At 36.1% G+C, this 21,252-nt stretch overlaps 1 protein-coding gene across 1 annotated transcript in view; it reads left to right on the forward strand.

The window, feature by feature from the left end:
* Nucleotides 1–14,059, forward strand: part of ARL5B (ADP-ribosylation factor-like 5B) — a 31,058-nt gene extending 16,999 nt beyond the window's left edge. Inside the window, exons 3-6 of the mRNA XM_006869889.1 lie at nucleotides 1,492–1,639; nucleotides 9,723–9,806; nucleotides 10,946–11,097; nucleotides 13,359–14,059. Of these exons, the coding sequence (XP_006869951.1) occupies nucleotides 1,492–1,639; nucleotides 9,723–9,806; nucleotides 10,946–11,097; nucleotides 13,359–13,407 (433 nt within the window). The 3' untranslated portion in view covers nucleotides 13,408–14,059. The remainder of the gene's footprint in view (nucleotides 1–1,491; nucleotides 1,640–9,722; nucleotides 9,807–10,945; nucleotides 11,098–13,358) is intronic.
* The last annotated feature ends 7,193 nt before the right edge of the window (nucleotides 14,060–21,252 follow it).

A 21,252-nucleotide genomic window follows, 5' to 3' on the forward strand; every position in this document is an offset into this window, starting at 1 on the left:
TTCACATATGCAACGCTTAACAAACACAGTGTTCAGCCGCTTTGCTAGAAAGCTGAAGGTTTGAGGTATGTCATTTAAGAAGTGAATAAATTCTTTAAAATATTTTTATTTATTGAACATTATGTATGACTTAGCTTTCAAACATCAGATATGCATAGTTAAGAAATGTGATGGTACAGTGATTAACTACCTGACTGCTAACTAAAAGATCAGCGGTTCAAACCTACCAGCCTCTCTGTTGAAGAAAGATGTGACAGTCTGCTTTCATAATTATTGCAGCCTTGGAAACCCTGTGTGGCTGGTGTACTCTGCCCTATAAGGCTGCTATGAAATGTAATTGACTTAGCAACAAAGCTTTTTGTGTGTAGCTTCACAGGTATATATAAAGCCCAAAAGAGATTCACAAGCCTCTTCCCACACACCATATATATGTGTGTTTTTGCAAATGCACCCACACAGAGTGTGCATTGTAGCACACTTATGAAAATAGCACAGGGTGGCTTAAACAGTGGGCAAAAATATGACATGTGTGTTATTTGCATAAAAATAAGGCAGGTAAATAATTTTGGGGATGAATTAATGTAATTTCACCAATGATTATGATAACACATGTGGTATGTGCATCATATTCTAAATATGTGTATATATTGAAAGTTAATTTTAGTTAACATTTGTATTTGCTCATGGCCTTATTTTTAAAGACTGTTGCTTTGTTCCTTCCAGTCTGTTTTAACTCAGAGTGTAGTAGAGCTGCCCCATAGGGTTTCCTAGGCTGTAGCCTTTATAGGAGCGTATCACTGGCTTTTTCTCCCATAGAGCTACTGTGTGGGTTCAAAGCACCAACCTTTCAGTTAACTATTTCACCACCAGGGCTCCTCTTTCTAAGAGTTGTTGTTAAATGCCGGCAAATCGCTTCCCACCCATAGTGACCCTGTATAGAGTTTCCAAGGAGCTGCTGGTGAGCTTACAGTTCAAATAGCTTTGCAGTCTGGCGCATTAACCCACAGCGCCACACCAGTAGTACTGGTTAATAGGCTTGAATTTTCATGGTTGTGCTCTCAGTTTTCAGCACATAGAAAGTCTTCATAATTATGGATGGCCTGTGTGCTTTGGTTGCAACTTCACAAGTATTAAGTGTTTCTGTCACCTGAGAACCTGCTCTTTCTGGATGAACATTGCTTCAGGTCTAGCTAATACCAAGGACATGTTGTTATTAGAATATTTGGCCACAGAAATGTGAGCTCATAATCAGAGCATTCCTTCTATCCCCAACATTTAAGTGCGCAGATTATCCCATAAAAAATAACAGCAACAAAAACTCCTTTAGAAGTTGTTTTTTGTCTAAACATTTATTGCATAAATTTTCTCCAGGTGTATTTTTGTTACTAATCATTACCATCTTTGGCACAAGTAAATGGAAAGGTTGATTCATCTTAAAAATAGATAGTGAAAATGTGTGTCAGTTTTAAATGATGTCTGTCTTTTTAACAGCTTAATGAATGAAGTGGTTCATACGTCTCCAACCATAGGAAGCAATGTTGAAGAAATAGTTGTAAAGAACACTCATTTCCTTATGTGGGATATTGGTGGTCAAGAGTCACTGCGATCATCGTGGAACACATATTACTTAAACACAGAGGTATACTACTGTTACTTTGGGGGTTTAACAGAAAGAACCAAAACATAAACCCAGAAAATAGATAAGCTGTACATAAGGCATGTTCACAGTTGTCTTTTTAATAACATGGTTTTTAGTAAAGAATTTGGGATATCCAAATAAAGGAAGAAAAGCGAGTAGAAGGAGTAATGGATCGTAATGTTACTGAAGTGCTAACTGTTGACTCAGTTCATCCTCACATTAACACTAACATATCTCTCAGTGATCTGACACTAACAAAAATTATATAGACTGAGTTCAGATCTCATACTTTATAAGAGCCCCTTATTAGGGGAGGACAATTTGTTTTGTTGTTGTTGTTTTTGTAAGACCAATGATTTATTCATTACAAATACTTTTTGAAACAATATAAAAGATGACTATACCCATAGACCTCACCAGAAGACGTGCACAGAATTCATTTTAAATTATTTGAAGACGGTAGTTTTTGTGTTCTTTGAACTTCTTGGCACTTCTAAAGTTGATGAGAAAAGAAAAAAAAAATCTGAGTTGGCATTCCTTTTTTTTTAAGGACAAATATTTTAAGCGTAATGTTATTATTTTTTTAAATTGAATTTTCAGGTCATTTCCCAGAATTCTCTGTCACTTAATTTTATTATTTTACTAGTTACAGTATGAGTTTTGGAACAAATCTTGACTCTCTCCTATGTCACTTTTAATTTCTTCTTAGAAGCATTTTTTTAGACCACGCATTGCAGTTGAGAGGTTTATCTATGAACATGCTAATGCACAATTGCATCCAAATAACTTTTCTTTGCAAAGGGATTGTTGTTGTTAAATGCTGCCGAGCTGGTTCTGACTCATAGTCACCCTGTGTAGGGGTTTCTGAGGAGCAGGTGGTGGATTACTGCTTTCCTTGTGGTTTGCAGTCCTGTGCTGATCCTATAGCGCCACACCAGAATTATTTATAAAGCAGTTTTTTTTTTCCCTTAAAAATGGAAGGTTTGCTTTTTTGAGGGTATGAGGAGTGGGAAGTCTGTGATGCAGGGAATTATTGGTGGCTAAAGTTCTCACTGGAGTCCTGGTGTGGTGCTATAGGATATGCATTGGATGGCAAGGTCAGCGTGAACTGCAATGCCAGTAGTTCAAACTTACCAGCCACTTCTTGGAAACCCTATACAGGGTTGCTGTGAGTTGGACTCAACGGCACTAACAACAACAAAGCTCTCTCTGGGCAGTGTTTCATTCTGTTGTACGTAGAATCACTGTGAGTTGGAACCAACTCAAACTATCATCAAGTCCTCTTTAAAATAAAAACCACGTTCTTATTTTGTGATAGTATAACAGTACAAAGGGGCTTCAGAAAGTTCATGGAAGAATGGAATGAAAAGATAATGAAATTTTCAGTGACGTTTTTGAAGCCTCCTTGTAGGTGTCTGCGTATTCTAATGCAGTATTTGAATAGTCAAACCCTGATGGTACGTCATAGATGTGCTGGCATATTACTTTAATTGAAGGTGAAAATATGGGACAGGCAAATAAGTTGCCTAAGAATCCTGGTAGCATAGTGGGTTTACTCATTGAGCTGCTAACAGCAAGGTCAACAGTTCGATTCCTCCAACTACTCCAACGGAAAAAAAGATGAGGCTTTCTGCTCCCATAAAGATTTACAGCCTCAGAGAACCCTATATAGGATCACTATAGTCAGAACCAGCTCCATGGCATACCACCACCCCCACCATGTTGTTCCCTACTGTCAAGTCAACTGTGATTTGACAGTATAACTTTTTCCTGGTCTTGCATCATTCTCATAATCAGCAGCATGGTTATGATTACAGGTTACCTTAATATTTATTTCTACAGTAAAATAACATTTTGAAGTTAGATTATGTTAGCAAGTAAGGGAAGAAACATATTTAGATAAAGGGCTAATTTTTTTTTTTTTAACTTTATGTTGTGAATAGAGTGAAGTAGTTTATAGAGAAGATCATCAGTTTTATAATCAACAATTCGTACATATCATTTCACCTTAAAGATTGCAATTCCCTCCATGCAACAACAGTTACCCCACTTCCTCCCTGTGCTTCTCATTTCCATTCCACCCTCTTGCTCATTCCTTCTCAACTTTGTCCTTAGGTAAATGCTGCCCTTTTAATCTTGAGTGATAGACCATTCTATGGTGAGCATATCTTACTAGTGTTACTGTCCCCCTTATATACCTATCTACTGAAAATTGGACCAGAAGGGTGGGCTCTATTTCAGACCTGAAGGGTGATTGGTGGTTATGTGCCCTGAAGTTGGTTCTGACTCATAGCAACTCTGTACAGGGTTTCCGAGGCTGTAAATTTTTACGGGAGCAGAAAGCCTCATCTTTCTCCCGCAGAAAGTTTCGAACTGCTGGCCTTGAGGTTCACAGCCCAATTCATACCCACTGTGCTACCAGAGCTCCTTTTAGGAGCCATAATGTCAGGTTCCTCCACTGTCTTTCTAACCAATAAGCCTTTGCATAGAATAAAAGAGGCAGTCATTCAAACAGAACAAGGGATACTCAATGATTTAAAATAAGGAAAAGTGTCTGTCAGAGTTGTATCCTTTCACCATACTTATTCAGTCTGTATGCTAAGCAAATAATCTAAGAAACTGGATTATATGGAGAAGAGCATGGCATCAGGATTACAGGAAAACTCGTTAACAACCTTCATTAAACAGATAACACAGCCTTGCTTTCTGGAAGAGAAGACTTGAAGATCAGAAACTACAGTCTTCAGTATGGGTTGTACCTCAATGTAAAGAAAACAAAAATTCTCACTTTTGGACCAACAAATAACATCATGATAAATGGAGAAAAGATTGAAGTTGTCAAACATTTTACTTTACTTAGATCCACAATCAGTGCTCATGAAAGCAGCAGTCAAGAATTCAAATGATGTATTATTGCATTAGGCAAATCTGCTGTAAATGACTTCTTTAAAAGTATTAAAGAACCATAGAAAGCTTGTAAGTCTGTCTTCTGCCTATAACTGATTGGAATACTTAAAATGGGGCTACAACGTGTCCAGTGAAGCAGGCTTCCTGCAGAGCCTCTGCATTACATAAGATCACAGGTGGATTCCTGAACCCCTTCCAGAATCTTCTGAGGTGGGAAATTTCTACTTGAAAGGACAAGCAGACCACTCTGGAGCGGCTAGAAGAACAGAAGATACTTCTTGAAAGAGAGATTACAGGAAAAATACAAGTTACAAAATTACAAAAAAAGTCCGACTGACTACTATAAGAACAAGCAAGTTGCTCGCCCAGGAGACATCAAGAAAAGTGGTTGGGTCCCTGCAGGGCAAACCCCCTTCCAAGACTGAGACTCAATGGGAATACACGAGCAGACACATGCTCTGACTGGTGACAACATTAGTCACCGATAAGAGGAAGCGAGGGAAAAGCAGCAATGAAGCTGTGAGCTAAGTCCAACCATGTTCAATAGACTCCTGTGAACCCAGGTGGAGACCTGATGGCCAGCAGTTTGGCAAGACCTGGGGGAGTCCTGGGCCCTGAGTGAATGACATACCTACAGAGGACTAGTGTTGAGGGTGAAGCATCCAGCTGATAAGAAGAGAGGGCATATGCATAAGTACACCCACACTTGCAGATAATACCCACTTGACCTGGCTTCAATGACTGGATGATCAGAGCTCATCTAAAAGAAGAAAGAAGAGGAAAAAAAGAGTAATCTGATACAGTTTGATGAACTTGACCTATACCTGTGGATGCAGTAGCTCAAAAGAGGGAACAAATCTTTACACGAGGATTATTCCCACCCCCTCAATACACAGGGTAGACAGGGATGGGCAACTTGGATATTGGCCAAAATGTGTGTGTGTCGGGGGGGGGGGTGCTACAAAGGCAAGAAATGACTGGCTTACAAGCTTTCAAGAGGGAGTCTAGATCCAGAGGGCGTGGAGGAAGGAAGGAAGAATCTCCACTGAGTAGGATCCAGTCTGTCTGGGTGGGACTGATGAAAAGAGATGTGGATAGCACTCATGTGGTTCAGTGGTGAATAATTGCTATCAGGACTGACTGTGAGGATTGGAAATGTAAAGGTAAACGTTTTGTAGCAAAAAGGAGGGGAGTGGTTGACTTTGTAGTCCAGGAGCAGAGGAACCTGGGACCATCAAGGGAGAAGAGCAGAGTATGGGACCCTACCCAGAGAAACAGTGATGCCAGAGATGGAGTCCAAGACGATGACATGGAGAGATGGAACAGCTGGGAACTCTAGACCCAGAGAGGGAGAGGGGCTGTGTGCTGACGACTGGGGGGTCAGGCTTGCGGGGTGTACCATTTGGTTGATTGATGATGCAGGGAGGAGATTGTAAACATGGCAATGAAACGATGTATGATAGGATGAATGTAAAGATAATGTTCACCCATGTAAACTATCATATAATTCACAATAAAACATTTGAAATAAAAGTGTTCAAGAGCAAAGATGTCATTTTGAAGACTAAGGGTGCCTGACCGACGCCTGGTATCTTCAGTCACCTCATATGTATGTGAAAGCTGGACATTGAATAAGGCCGGCTGGAGAAGAATCAATACATTTGAATTGTGGTGTTTGGGAAGACTTGAGTAATCTATGGACTTTTAGAATCAGTTTTGGAAGAAGTACTGCTGGATTGCTTGTTGAAAGTGGTGATACTGAGACTTCATCTCTTATACTTTGGGCATATTATCAGGAGGAACCAGTCCCTATAGAAGGATACCATGCTTGATAAACTAGAGGGTCACTGAAAAACACCCAACAACAACAATAATACCAAAATTACTACAAAGAACCTTTGCCCTTTATTAAAACACACCAGCATCATACAGCATTGTACTCTTTGAACCGAGGTAGAAATTTTATCTAAGTGGTATTTTACTAATTGCTTTGTTCACCCTTGTCATCTTGCATCTCAAAAATTCTTTACATTGAAGAGTCATCCACAAACAGTGTCTCTATTATAATAGCAGTAGTTATTGTACTTGACTAATTCCTGACACCTTTCTCTCATTAATTCATATTTACTTCTCCATGTCCTGTCCATTCTTCCTTTGCCGTATTATATTCATCCCGTCCGTCCTTTCACTTTACCTTTATCCCTTTCTTAACCTTTCTCGGTTATATTCATATTACTCTAGTTGTCTCTCTTTAAGCTTAAAGTCATTTATATGATCTGATTCTAGCCTGCCTGTCTCAATTTATTTTGCCTTACTTCCCTACTGTGACACTTGTTGTTAAGTGCTGTCGAGTCAGTTACAACTCATAGCGACCCTGTATAGGGTTTCCGAGGAGCAGCTGGTGAACTTGAACCGCCGACCTTGCAGTTCAAATGGCTTTGCAGTCTGGCACTTTAACCCACAGCGCCACACCAGGACTCCTACTGTAACTGTAACGCTTAGTGCTATTTAATTTTGTTTTTTTACTTTCACTGCTACATAAGCTGTTCAGTTTGAAGCCCATTTCTCATTATGGGTGTTTTTGTTTTTACTTACACAAAATGTTTTTACTATATATTATCTTTACTAACAGACATCTCCAGTTTTCATTGTGCTTGCTTTTCTTTAGTGTCACCTGCTTCTTTCACATACTATTAACACCTAAGTATAGTATGTGTTATATAATATCCATATGTTCTGTGATTGTGTGAACACCATGTTAAATTCTTAGGAGAGGCTGCTTTGGATTGCCCTTCTCGTTGCCACCACTGCTGCTGCTGGAGCTACTGGAGGAGGCAGTGGGAACAGGCGCCTTCATTGTGATGACATGGTAGAGAGCCACAATGGAGCAAAAAGAAACAAGTGGGGAGGGAGCAGAGACCTGTGCCCTGAGCCATGTCTTCTGTCTCACTTACCTGTCTCCCACAGTCCTGTAAAATTCTGGGTTCGAAGTCACTAAAACAATTAAGGAAAAATAATGAACAAAAGAGGGCTGCTTTCCCTTAAAAACAAACCAAAAAACACTTACGGGACCATGGACATACATGTGGTTAGATGTTGCCATAAAAGCACATTTCTACTTAAGATTTTACATATTTATAATTTCTCTACTGATAAAATATATTCTAATAGGCAGGAGATTGTTTTATATTAAAAAATATGTAATTATTGGTTTAAATGGATATTATAATTTATAGCAAAAGAGTATTATTTAAAATTACTTTCATTATCTGCATTTGTTAACAGTTCTTAGTATTACATATTCAGATGTTTATTTTGTTTTAAATAAACTTGGGCATAGTTTTTTTATTTGTTGAAGTTAGGATTTGCTACTTTTTAAAAAAAACTTTTTGTGAATTGAGTAAGTTTACAGACAAGATCATCAGCTTTATAGCCAACAAAATAACATGCTTTGTTTCATATCAGTGATTGTAGTCTCCTCCCTGCAATAACAGTTATCCTACTTCCTCCCTGTGACTCCTCATTTACATCTCATATTTCACAAATGAAGAAAAATTATTTTGTGTACACATACAAAACAAAAAATAAATATTCACTTAAATGTCCAAAGGACACAATCTGCAAACTTGCATCCTGTCCATAGGCACACAGCCTTAACCAGTCTATGGGCCTAGAACCCACACCTGCTCTGTCTTTCCATGCCACCATCTCTGCTGTCACCTCTTTTCTAGGTAGGGATCTCACGCTCCATACATGTTCTTCCATCTTGATGGTCCTATGATCATCACTTGCTGAAATAATTAACTACTCCCCCACTTTTAGTTACACATCTTCTATAATTACAGTCATGACAATCACAATTCATCCTGCTAACAACTACTCACAGTCGAATCTTAAAATCCTATCACCATCATCCCCCAACCCCTTTCACTAGATGCATCTGGATAACTATTCAGTGAGGATTCTACCTTATCCCCCTTATTCTGAAACTAAGCACACTCATAAAAACTTATAAGCTAGCCACTTCATGCCTTTATGTTGTTGTTGTTAAGTGCCTTTGAGTCAGTTCCAACTCACAGTGACCCTGTATAGTGTTCGTGAGGAACAACTGGTGACCTTGAACCACTGACCATACATTTCAAACTCATCTTGCAGTCCAGCGCATTAACCCACAGCGCCATACCAGAACCATCATCCCTTTGTTTGTTGTTGTTAAATGCCATCGAGTCAATTCCAACCCACAGTGATCCTGTATAGAGTTTTCAAGGAGCAGCTGGTGAGCTTGAACCACCGACCTTGCAGTTCAAACAACTTTTCAGTCTGATGCATTAACCCACAGCGCCACACCAGGACTCCTTTGTAGTCCCTATTATTGATAGCCAATGTCTAAATTGTCTGTTCCTATCAACCCAGTACACTGAGGAATCAAGCTTGTTCCTTGATATCAAGAGTCCTTCTGTTCTGGTTGGAATTTTGAATATCTGCATCCATAAGGAAAAGTTCAGTTCATCAAATGTAGCAATTTACATTATTTCACAGTATCAGACATTTTTATCTTCACCTGGTTGAATTCTTGTAAGCTATCCATCCAAGCTAGGTAAAATGGGTACTAGCTGCAAGTTTGGGAGTTCTTGAACACCTCCCTGCACTTCAGATCAGCTGGCCACTTCACTCTCACCCCCCCCCCCCAGGGGCTAGCTCAGTTCTCATGGGCTCAGGAGTCCACACATCTCCCTAAACTTCAGACCAGTCATTCTTTCTCTCAAGTCAACAGGTACGTGTCAATAGAACATGATTTGTCACTTTCTAATAATCAATATTTGGATTTTGCTTGCTAGTTATGATTCAGTATTATATGAAACAGCCAGTTGCATTTGAGTTGAGAGGAGTCCTTGGGTGGCACAGTTAAGTACTAGGTTTACTAACCAAAAAGTTGGCAGTTTAAATCCACCCAGAGGTACCTCCAAAGAAAATCATGATGGTAGACTTCTGAAAGGTCATACCCATTAAATACTGTGGGAAGCACAATTCTACTCTGAAAATTGGTTTTGTGTTTTGTGATGGTGAAAGAGTAGTAGATGTTTCCTAGTAATGATGCCATGTGAAAAAAGTACTTACATTAATTGAGAATAGTTTTATAGAAACATTTTTAACATCCTGTTCAATTCTCTTTTAGTTCATCATTCTTGTTGTTGATAGCATTGACAGAGAGCGACTAGCTATTACGAAAGAAGAATTATACAGAATGTTGGCTCATGAGGTAAAACTCTGAAAGATTGAAGCATCTGCACTGATTTTGCTCTTTTACTAAGATTAATGTCTTAGAATGCTAGTTTTCTCATTAACAAAATTTTAGATGTTAAATTGATTAAAGTCATGAAGTTAATTTTCACTACTTTTTCAAACAAAGAAACTAACATGTTAATTTGTAGTCTACTGTTTTGAAAAAATTTTTTTAAAACTACTTATGCATGCTTTTAAAAGAAAGTATGAGATTTAATTGAGGTAAGAAAGGGAAAAACTTAAATGTTTTCCCCTCAATTCTTATATAACTGAAAATTCTGTAAGTAATTTAAAATCTCTTAATTCTGAAATCCTTTAGATATACAAAAACTTAAGCAATAAAACATTTGTGTACTCATCATTCATTCTAAGACACATATATCTCATGAGACCTTTCCAGTATGACTTCCTTCCTTTGGTTATCTGAGATATTCACTATCATAAAAGTAGTCTTTGTCATATATGCTTAATTTTGTACTTTTACTATATTATCCATAAATTATATAGACTTTGATGTTCTTAAAACTATATAAAAAGTGTCACTCTATGCATACTTTTCTATAACTTACCTTTTTTTTTTTGTACCACATTGAGGTTTATCCTTGTCCTTACTTTTAGTTCGTCCCTTTAAAAAATTATATCATTTCCCACTGTGTTTGAATATGTCTAACAGTTGATCTGTTCTATTAATGTGAACATGTAGGTTTTTAAATTTTTTTTAATAGTATAAACTCTGCTGCAGTAAACACAGTCAATAAGTTTAGCATATAAAGAGCATTATTAGGTAGTAAGTTTTGGCTCAGCATCTCGACACCCACATAGCGTATTTGAAATTATGTTGAAATTTAGTATTAGAATATTGCTCATACAGTTTTAAATCAATATTTATGATTCAGGTTTTATGTTATTTTTAGTTTGACTCAATAGTAGAAAAATTATCTGACATATGTTAATTTGTCTTTATTAGACTGAATCATTAAATCATAGTTATTGAAAAGTTTTTCCAATAAGTTTTGAAATTAAATGCTAGTGCCTAATCATTTCAAAATATAAGGATTTCATTATAACTTTCCAGCAGTGGATTTATTTGAATTATGACATTCTTATTGATTGTAGGATTTACGGAAGGCTGCAGTGCTTATCTTTGCAAATAAACAGGATATGAAAGGGTGTATGACAGCAGCGGAAATCTCTAAATACCTCACCCTTAGTTCTATTAAGGATCATCCATGGCACATTCAGTCCTGCTGTGCATTAACAGGTGAAGGGTAAGTGCTAATCACCCTCTAAGGAGGTATGACTTCTTTCAACCTTCTTCTTCCTCATTTTTAGACCAAATTGTCTGTTTTATCATACTTCCTCTTTTTTTTTTTTTTTGGCTCATAATTAAAGATGGTTTTAATATTTTGTCTCAGGTATACAAGTTTGAAATAATTTTAGTAAACAATTATGAACAAATTTTTTCTGACTTTTCATATGATCGTAATATTTTACCAAAAGGCATAACACACTTTTAAGTTTTCACAATCCAGTTTGTTGTTGTTGTTGTTGGTCCTTTCTTGTTTTTATCATGTACTAACTGGAAGGAAACTGGAATATCACTTGTATTAAAGAGACAGTTGTTAGGTGCCACCATGTCAGTTCCAACTCAAAGCTATGTAGCATGGTACTACAGTTGGTCCTGCACCATCCTCACGGTTGTTGTTAAGTTTGAGCCCATTGTGGCTACCGCCATGCCAATCTATATCCTTATGGATCTCCTTGTTTGTCACTAACCTTTTACTTGACCAACATTGATGTCTTTCGCCAAGGAGAAAGCATATAATTTAGTTAGCCCAGTAGAATCCAATGTGTTATATATTGATTGTCCAGTTTGTTTCTGAGAACTTCTTTATCCTCAAACCAACTGGACCTTCCTAGTATTTTGTTTTTGTTTTTTTTATTCTAATAATGGCTTGCAATATCATAGCTATGTTGGAGAGCCTTTTTGACCTATACTTTTGTTGTTGTTTTTTAATGTTTTATTGTGAATTATGTGATAGTTTACATGGGGAGAACGTTAGTTTTACATTCATCCTATCATATCATTTCATTGCTGTGGTTACAATCCCCTCCATGCATCATCAACCAACCAAAGGGTATACCCTGCAGTCCTGGCCCCCAGTCATCAGCACACAGCCCCTCTCTCTCTCTGGGACTAAAGTCCCCACTGCTCCATCTCTCCACGTCATCATCTCTGCCTCCATCTCTGGTGTCACTACTTCTCTGGGTAGTGTCCCACACTCTGCTCTTTTCCTTTGATGGTCCTGGGCCCTCTTCTCCTGGACTGCAAAGTCAACCACTCCCCTCCTTTTGCTACAAAACATCTACCTTTACATTTCCAACCCTCAGAGTCAGTCCTAATAGTAACTACTCACCATTGTGCCGCATGAGTGCTATCCCCACCTCCTTTCATCAGCCCTGCACAGGCAGATTGGATACTACTCAGTGGAAATTCTATCTTTCTCCATGCCCTCTGAATCTAGGTTCCCTTTTGAAAGCTTGTAAGCCAGTCACTTCTTGCCTTTGTAGCCCCGCATTTTGGGTAGCCAAGGTCCAAGTTGCCCAACCCTGTCTACTCCGTGTATGGAGGGATTGGGAATGATCCTTGCTGTAAAGATCTGTTACCTCTTTTGAGCTACTGCATCCATAGGTGTAGGTCAAGTTCATCAAATTGTATCAGATTACTCTTTTTTTCCTCTTCTTTCTTCTTCTAGTTGAGTTCTGACCATCCAGCCATTGTAGCCAGGTCAAGTGGATATTATCTGCAAGTGTGGGTGTTTTTGTGCATATGCCCTCTCTTCTTATCACCTGGATGCTTCATTCTCCACTCTAGTCCTCTGTGGCTGTGTCACTGACTCTGGGCCCAGGAGTCCCCAGGTCTTGACCTATACTTGTTATGATTGGGTCATAACTATTCTTTTCTTTAGAATTTAACAGGGCAAGGTAAAATGCCTGTTTTCTTTCCATAGTTGTTTCTGTTTTAGTTATGTACACACACAAAAAGGGAAGGGGTGTGACTATTTGCAGTCTTAGGGCAAAACTCCAAAATCTGTGCCTTAAGGTGAAATTGAAGCACTTTCTCCCATTATTCAGGTGATTAAGGTCATTTTATTTAAGTAAATCTTCCATTTAATATTGTCACTGAAGTGCGTAAGTTATGATTGGCATACCAACTTATAGGTAAAATTGAAAAATAGCAAGTATGATTTTAGTTCTTAAGTGAAAACCTTCTGATTTAGAAAGTCCTGATATATATATATATATAGAGAGAGAGAGAGAGAGAGAGACAGAGAGACAGAGAGAGAGAGTGTGTGTGTGTGTCCTGGTGTGGCGCTATGGATTAATGCACCAGACTGCAAAGCCATTTGAACTGCACGGTCACCAATCTCTATTTGGAAACTCCACATAGGGTTGCTGTGGGTCGGAACCGACTCAACGGCACTTAACAACAACTGTATATATATATAAATTTTTTTTCTTTTTTCAGATTGTGTCAAGGTCTAGAGTGGATGACTTCCAGAATTGGTGTGAGATAACTTTTTTGCTTGAAAGAGACTGATCTATTTATTCTGTGAACATGAACATTATCTCCTGGTACTGTTGCTAAGGCAGCAGCATGTTTAATTTATAACAACACAAACCTCTATGAGCGACACTTGAATCAAGTGCAGCTGAACTGGAACATAAAAGAGTTTTTCTTACCTTTTTTTTTAATGCACTAATCTTCAGTTGGATGAACATAATGTATAACTATGTTTTCAGCAACAAAATTCTTCTGACTGCTTATTCTAATTATTCAATGATTGCCTTGTAAGAAATGTCACATGTTTAATGTTTTCTGAAGTATTGTAATAATCCTAATGACCAGTTTCTTTCATTTATTGAACCTCCTCCCCCAGATAATTAGTGGATTAGCAAAGTAGTAGTGAAAATCATGAGGTATATTCTTGCAAACATCTCTAAATATCTGATCCCTCTCTATAAACCACTTATCTTTTGGACAGAACTTACATGCAGAGGGAAAAAAATCTGCCTACAGGGTATATAAGAAAGATTAAATATCATGAGAATTTAATTTTAAATTAGTAACCCCACATTGCAGGTCGTAGAATAAATAAGTTGCTATTTGCTTGGAAATCAAATAGGTTATTAATTTACTTAAAAGAATTAAGGTTACTCTTCTGCCTGTGAATTGGGAAATGGGAAAATGTAAATATGTCGTCTTGTTCAAATTTGATAAAAAATTCATCGAGATAAACAATTTATTTGAAAGTAAATTGGTAAGTTTTGATGGTAAGTTTTTTTGGATATATCTGATATTTTTAGAATGTCATATTATCCAAGGCACTTATAGGAAGTTACTAAAGTGTACCAATACTAAAATTAAAACAAGACACCTGGAATATATTTTATTATCAATCACAATTTTAACAACTGAAAGTTCTTCACATTTGCAAGAGATAGCATATCTGTTGGTACTGTTTTGGCCAATAGCTAAAGCAAAAGCAGAAACAGTTATTATTTCTTAAAATTCAAAAATTATGTGTCTGTAGTAGCATTTCTACCACCAGCAGTATGTTACTTAAAATATCATGTGGCTTTCATTAAATCTACTTGAAATTTTAATGTAACAGGCTTGAGGCAACTGCCATGCTTATAGTTATACTTCATATTCTAAAATCTGTAATTACATTAGAGACAACTGCTAAATTTAATTCTTGTGTTTAGAATATTATTATGAGAATCAAAGTTATCACAAACAGTTTAAAAGTTAAATTGTAAAAGAAAACTCAAATCAACAGTCTATTGGATAGCAGTAAAACATTTTTGAGACAGTGTCTAATCCAAACAGAACCTAAACATCGCATGCATTCAATGGAAAGGGAGGACAGTATTCTAATTTCAATTCTATTTATTTTAAGTGTGAGGTTTTGCTATAATGAAAGGGATAAAATGCATACTTAGAAAATAATACTTCGTTTTTGCAGTATTTTTTGTTTTTAATTTGGGTCAGAAATAAGATTCAGTGTTCAGAAGAATATCAGAATACCTTTTCAAAAGTCATATTTGAATATTTTTGTATGTAAATTGATTTAAGATTTGCCTTGTTTTTAGGTGTATTGGGTGTGTTGTATCTAGTTTAATGTGGTCACAGTCTTCTGATTTCTGTTCAGTGTTAGCACATCTCAGAACTGAAAAGTCGGACGGAGTAAAGCTTCCTGGACTTTGAGACCTAGTTGTTTGACTTTGTTTTGAACTTTTTTCTTGTTGATTCTATACCAGATAGAATATAAGGTTTTTGTGTGTGTGTTTTTTAAAAACATAGACCATAATCAAGAAGATGTGAGAAAAGCAGGTGTAAATTAATATGGGTGCTTTGTGGTTTGTGGGAATGGCAAGAAAGGAAAATTCTGAAAATACCATTGACATAAAGCACACTTTTAATTTTTATCTTGGATTTGTATAGAGTAGTACTGAGGAGAGTTCTCTAAGTCTGTTTTTAAAAAAGCATATTCAGTATGCATTCTTATTATAAAATGATTATCTGCCTTTTTGTATCTAAATACGATTGGCTGGCTCAATTTTCTTCTATGAACTATCTGCTTATTTTTTATATTACCACATCAGCATTATATTGAAAGTGTTTTTAATAGTTGTATTTTGTCAAACAACTACTGGTTATAGACTCAAATTTGCTATTTAATTTTTAAAATGCAGTTTATTTTCTGAATTATTTTTTAAACCATGCATGTTAATTTTAAATTAGGAATGATTTATGCTAATTGTGTGTTGAAGATGAACTTGGCACCCAACTAGATTTTGTGCCAGTGATTGGTAAAAGTTCAGTGAGGAAATTTATGTAAGACTTTTTAAAAGTATTCTGTAAGTTCTCATTATATATTTTCTGTTACAGTAATATGGAAACCACTATCATTTACTCCAAGAGAATGTTTTATCCCAGCCAAGTATCTAATACTTTATAAAGCATTAATTCAGTCATTTATTTTAGATCAAATATATTAGCTGATGAAAAAAGATAAATTTATAATTGATTAGTGCCTTTATTCCGATTTTTAGATAAGTTCCCAATTGGGTACAATACCTGTTTCGCTTAACAAGCACATTTATTTAACAGTGAAATGACTTGCGTTTCACCCTCCCCTTCAACTTACTATTTTTCTAGCAAAGTTTATAATAAGAAGTAGAAAGCAAGCACCTCTGGAGATGGCTCTATATTTTGCTTTTTTAAGTTCAGAATGAGGAAGTTGAATTTTAACTGAAATCTTTCAAATATATTATTAAAACTAAAATGTAATACTCCTACTCTTTTAACTCCCATTATGGCAATTGAAATTAAAGAAAGTTTGAACATGTTACTTTCTTCATGCTTTAAACCCATCATTCTTAACTGAAGCCTTTTGGGAATTCTTCGTGTCTAACATAACAGGCCTTTTGACATGTAACTATAATTGCATATTTTGAATTGTTAATATAATTCCTTGAAACCTGAAGTGTATATAATGTATCAAAAAAACTAAAGAATAAATACATAACTTTTGCTTTTAGGTCCTTGTGTTAGTAGTATTTTAAAGGTATTATCACTTATATTTTATATTCATTAGAGGAAAAATAAATTCAAATGCCATTACAAAAAAGAATTTTGAAATGGGTCTCACCACTATAGCTGTAGTTACTTTGATTAAGCATAATTTAGCCATCAGTATCTAACATAAAGTGAAAAGAATTATTTTTCCATGGAAATAGTGAATGATACAGGCATTGTTGTAAGCAGTATGCTGACAAGAGTTATGGGAAGTCCCAAAGCAAAAGAAAACAATAAAAACTTTTTAATTTTTTTGGCCTTTTTGTGTATTTTAGGAAAAATTATAAACAGAATTGTTTCTACTAGCATTCTCATTTATTCCTTAACTGAATGAAACCATATCAGTAGAAAAATGTGCGGTTATTATGACCAGATAGGTAAATTTCATTGGCATTTAACTTTGGAGACCAACTTTATGAAGCTAACTTTTCATCTACTACTTTGGAACCAAAAAAAGCTTCTCAGTTCAATTTTAATGGATCATCTACAGTTTTTTCAGGAGTAATGTCACTTCGAGATGTAGAAAGGTGTATTAGAATATTGTACTGACTATTTAAATCTTAATTTGATAGTTAATTGTCTTCTGACTTTAGATCATTTATTTACTGCTCATTGGCTTCCTTCTTGTTTTTTGTATTTTGTTTTTTCCTCTACTGAAGAACCTAAGCAAAAATTAGAAAATCCAGGAAATATTAAGTAAAGACATGTAAATTAAATCCATTTTCCTCTATTATTTTATTTCTACAATGTGCTCAAACATAGCAGTGATTATGAGATAGCACAGGACTGGGCAGTGCTTCATTCTCCACTTATCCTTTAGTTTAGCATGTGAACACAATCAATAAAAATGTATCAGTTATTAACTGGCATTCAATTTAAACTAATAGCTAATGACAACACACACACAAAAAGCCATATGCTAAGAAAATGTGATGTTGCTTTTTATGCACCAGTATGTATGGTGGAAATACTGTCTTCTAGTATATTTACCTTACTCATCTTGCTGGCATCTACTACTTGGATGGAAGTGCTTAGTTTGTTCAGGTACCACCCCAACCTACAATTCTGTTTGACTTGATAATATTGCAAGTTCAGTATAGCAATGATATCAATTTACAAATGTCTGTATAAATCTGAAAGTGGTTTGTTGTCCAGGCTCGTTTTTTCAGTTGTCCCATATCCATTTAGTATTAATATGAATTCTGAAATCCAAAAGCTAGATTCCAAAAAGAGTATTTTTGTAAGTGTTTCAGGTGACCAAAGCTGAACAGAAAGGCCAATAAAATACAAAAACCGTTTGTTCAACAGATCTACAGACTGCTTTAAGTGTTATGTATTTTGTTGACATGTTAATTTGGAGGCTTAGAGGCACATCCAGAAACAAAGGCAAAGACAAAAATGGGGTGTAACCTTAGAAAGGTTACTAGATAATAGAACATTTGAATGAAAACCATGCATTACCCCCCATTTAATGCACTTAAAATTACTGAAATATACAGTCTTCTGCTGTACAATTCAGTAACCTCTGACCTTTTTCACTAATCACAGAACATGAAGACTGATTGTTGTTAAGTGCTGTCAAGTCTGTTCCGACTCATAGTGACCCTGTCTGTAAAGGGTTTACAGGGAGTGGCTGGTGGGTTTGAACCACTGACCTTGTCGTTAGCATCCAGTGCTTATCCTATAGCACCATACCAGGACTGCTGATTAGGTTGTAAGAATTTGGAATTGTTGTCACATAGATACAGCTTTTGCTTTCTGTGGGTTTTTTTTTTTAACTCATAAAGCTGCAGTTTGCCCTGTAGATAAGGAACTAAGCATTTTTTGCATGTGCTTTGGAATAGAAAACAGAGTTCTGAAAGAGTGAATATGATCTTTTGCACAAAGATTTTAATGAAAAATTACCTCATTTATCATAAATACCCTCTCCACTTAGACTCTTCACTTGAAATATACAAAATTTACAATTAGGAGACAGGATTCCTTGGGGGTTTTGTTTTTAATTCTTTACAACCAGCAGGACTAACATGGCATATCAGAGTCACATGTGGTCGTCATTGAAGCAAATGGGCACCTGCTCAGTTTAATTAATTGGTTTAATTAAGTAAGAGAATGGGAAAATTCTAAAATGTGATTGATTACATTATACTCTATTTCCATCAGTGTTGGTGAGCTATGGAATGGCTATTAGTTGATCTTGATTACTTATAATTTATTTGTATGTTTCACTCCCATTCTGAAGAAAGACTATATTTTAATCTTAATTTTCCTTTAGAAAATTCAAGGACTCTGCAGTCCTGTTTGTTCTCTTGGAGTAAACTGTTCAATGTGTTGTAGTTATGGCAACTTTTCTATTTTAATTAAAAAAAAAAATTAGCTTCTGTTATTTCATTAAAAGCATGAAATTAAAATGATAGATAAAATTTTCTTTCCACTGTGTAAGAGCTCTACTTTGTACCCTGTTCATCTGTTCCACAGAGCACAGTTTTAAAAACAAAGCAAAGAAACAACCGCAAATACTAAGAACAGAGCTTTGCTCTTGCATTTATTCTAATCAGGATATAATGATTATAATCACACATTGCCATCTGAGCATAAATTGGTGCTTTCAGTCATTAAAGAAGAAGCAACAGGCCCTGTATTTTGTAGACTTCTTGCCTTGGAATGTAAACTAGTTTAAAGTGTCTGTATTCATATTTATGTTCATATCTTACTATTTTAGTATACACTTGTTATTCATCAAGCTTCAGTCTTTCTGCAAAAGCTCTAACAATTATGGTGAATTAGCTTGGTTGAATAGAAGATGGTGCTAGTAAGGCCAAAATTATGGATTGGGTCTCTGTGTCAACCCTCATAGGCATTTAAAAAAATGTCTTTCATGCCACAAACTGCTTCTAATCCCAACCATCCAATTGAAGTGTGTGCTATTGGTCCAATATTTTGTAAAGCATTAATGAAAAAAATTATTCAATGCATACATAATCACTACTTGAAAATGGTTCAAAGCATGTTCTAGTGATGGGGTTGTTTAAAAGGTATGCTTTAAAATTTTAATAGAGCATTACTTTCATAAAATACCTATTTTATATGTTAGGTTTTGGTTACTGGGACTCATGGTGTTTTATTTCTAAAATTATGTTACAATGGTTGCTTGCATGCCTACTTAGCCAAGTAAAAGGATGCTATTTGATCTGAAATGTTCATCGTTTAGACAGGTTTGGGTTCATTTGCAATCATGGTGCAATACAGTGTAACATTCATTTGTTTCAGTCAACAGTTTTATTTTTGTCATAATAAATAATTACTTTTCCAATATGATGTGAATCCGGTGTTGTTTTTTTCAAAGATTAATAACTTCTGACAGTCTTTTCATTCCAAGTGATAGAAACTTTCCTAAGCTAACAAAGAATGGAGGGTTTTATTATAAGATCAGGGTGTAAAGTGGTGGGGGCATTGGAACCACAGGCTAGGACAATGCAAAGAAACCAGGAAGTGTTCTCTTTCCCACCAGCCTTCTTTCTTGATCATTATCACTAGAAAGGTTTCCTACATGGCAGATAATGACCAAGTCTAATAGCTACTATCTCATCTTTATATAAACCAGAATTCAGATTATAATAGATTATTAATTATTTTCCAGAATTCATCAGCTTACATTAGGTCAGTTACTCTCTTGGTCCAAACAACCTGGGTAGGGGAGCAGGCATTTACCAGACAAGGGGATATCCTATGGTTTACGCATTTAGCAACAACAATAAAGTCTTTCAAGTAGGTGTGCACTCCACTATGAGAGATGATTAGAATCATCTGCATAGTGTCCATTTTTCTATTTAAATAAAAAGATGTAAACTAAAGTATAGGATAACACATTTTCCTTAACTAGATTTCACTTAAGTATTGGTTTTTCAACTCCTTTTATTCACATCTCTGAGAAGTGCATGTCTACAAAATTACTGTTGAATATTCAAAATTTCAGGAATTTAAGGTTAAGAGTTCTGCTGCATGATAAGACTTCTGTGTTTGAACATTCAGTTTCCTCCAAGAAACACTTGAAAACAAGATTTTATCTTGCCTATTTTTTTAAATGTTTATTCAAGTTTAATACATAATGGATTACATATTTAAACAACAGTTTTATAATCTTTGACATGTGAATACAACTGCAACCATGACCACAATCATAACCATCATTGTCCTGACAGTTACTCCTGTCTGCTCCACTCCCCCATCCTCAGATAACTACCTTTGTTCTCCATCACTATAGTTTACTTTGCATTTTATAGAACTGTATGCAAGTGAAATCTGTACTCTGCGTGTTTGATTTGATCTCCTTTCACTCAACACAGTAACTTGGAGATTTACTCATTGTATCCTGAGTTGTAGTACACTATGTAGATGTACCACAATTTGTTTATCCACTCACCTAAAGGAATCGACTCGACGGCACTTAACAACAACAAAGGTAGACATTTGGGTTGACCTTAGCAACTATCACTTTAAATTTCAAGGAGATCTGTGTACATGTGTAGTAGATCCCTCCAGAGGAGAGGGTGGAGTGTCCATTCGCTCAGGCATCCCCTCTAGTCACCAAAACTGGAAGTGCACAGACAGCCAGAGACCAATGAACAAATACCAGAAAAAAGAATGTCTACACCTGTATTGCCACTGTTCTGTCAGGCGTTTGTAGCTGTTCTGAGCCTTCTCCCGCTTGGTCTCTCCCAAGATGGTGGCTCCCGGAGCAGCTGAGCATCTTGAATTAGAAAGCAATGGATTTCTT

Source organism: Chrysochloris asiatica, unplaced genomic scaffold (assembly GCF_000296735.1).
Source record: "Chrysochloris asiatica unplaced genomic scaffold, ChrAsi1.0 scaffold00137, whole genome shotgun sequence".
NCBI classification, from domain to species: Eukaryota; Metazoa; Chordata; class Mammalia; order Afrosoricida; family Chrysochloridae; genus Chrysochloris; species Chrysochloris asiatica.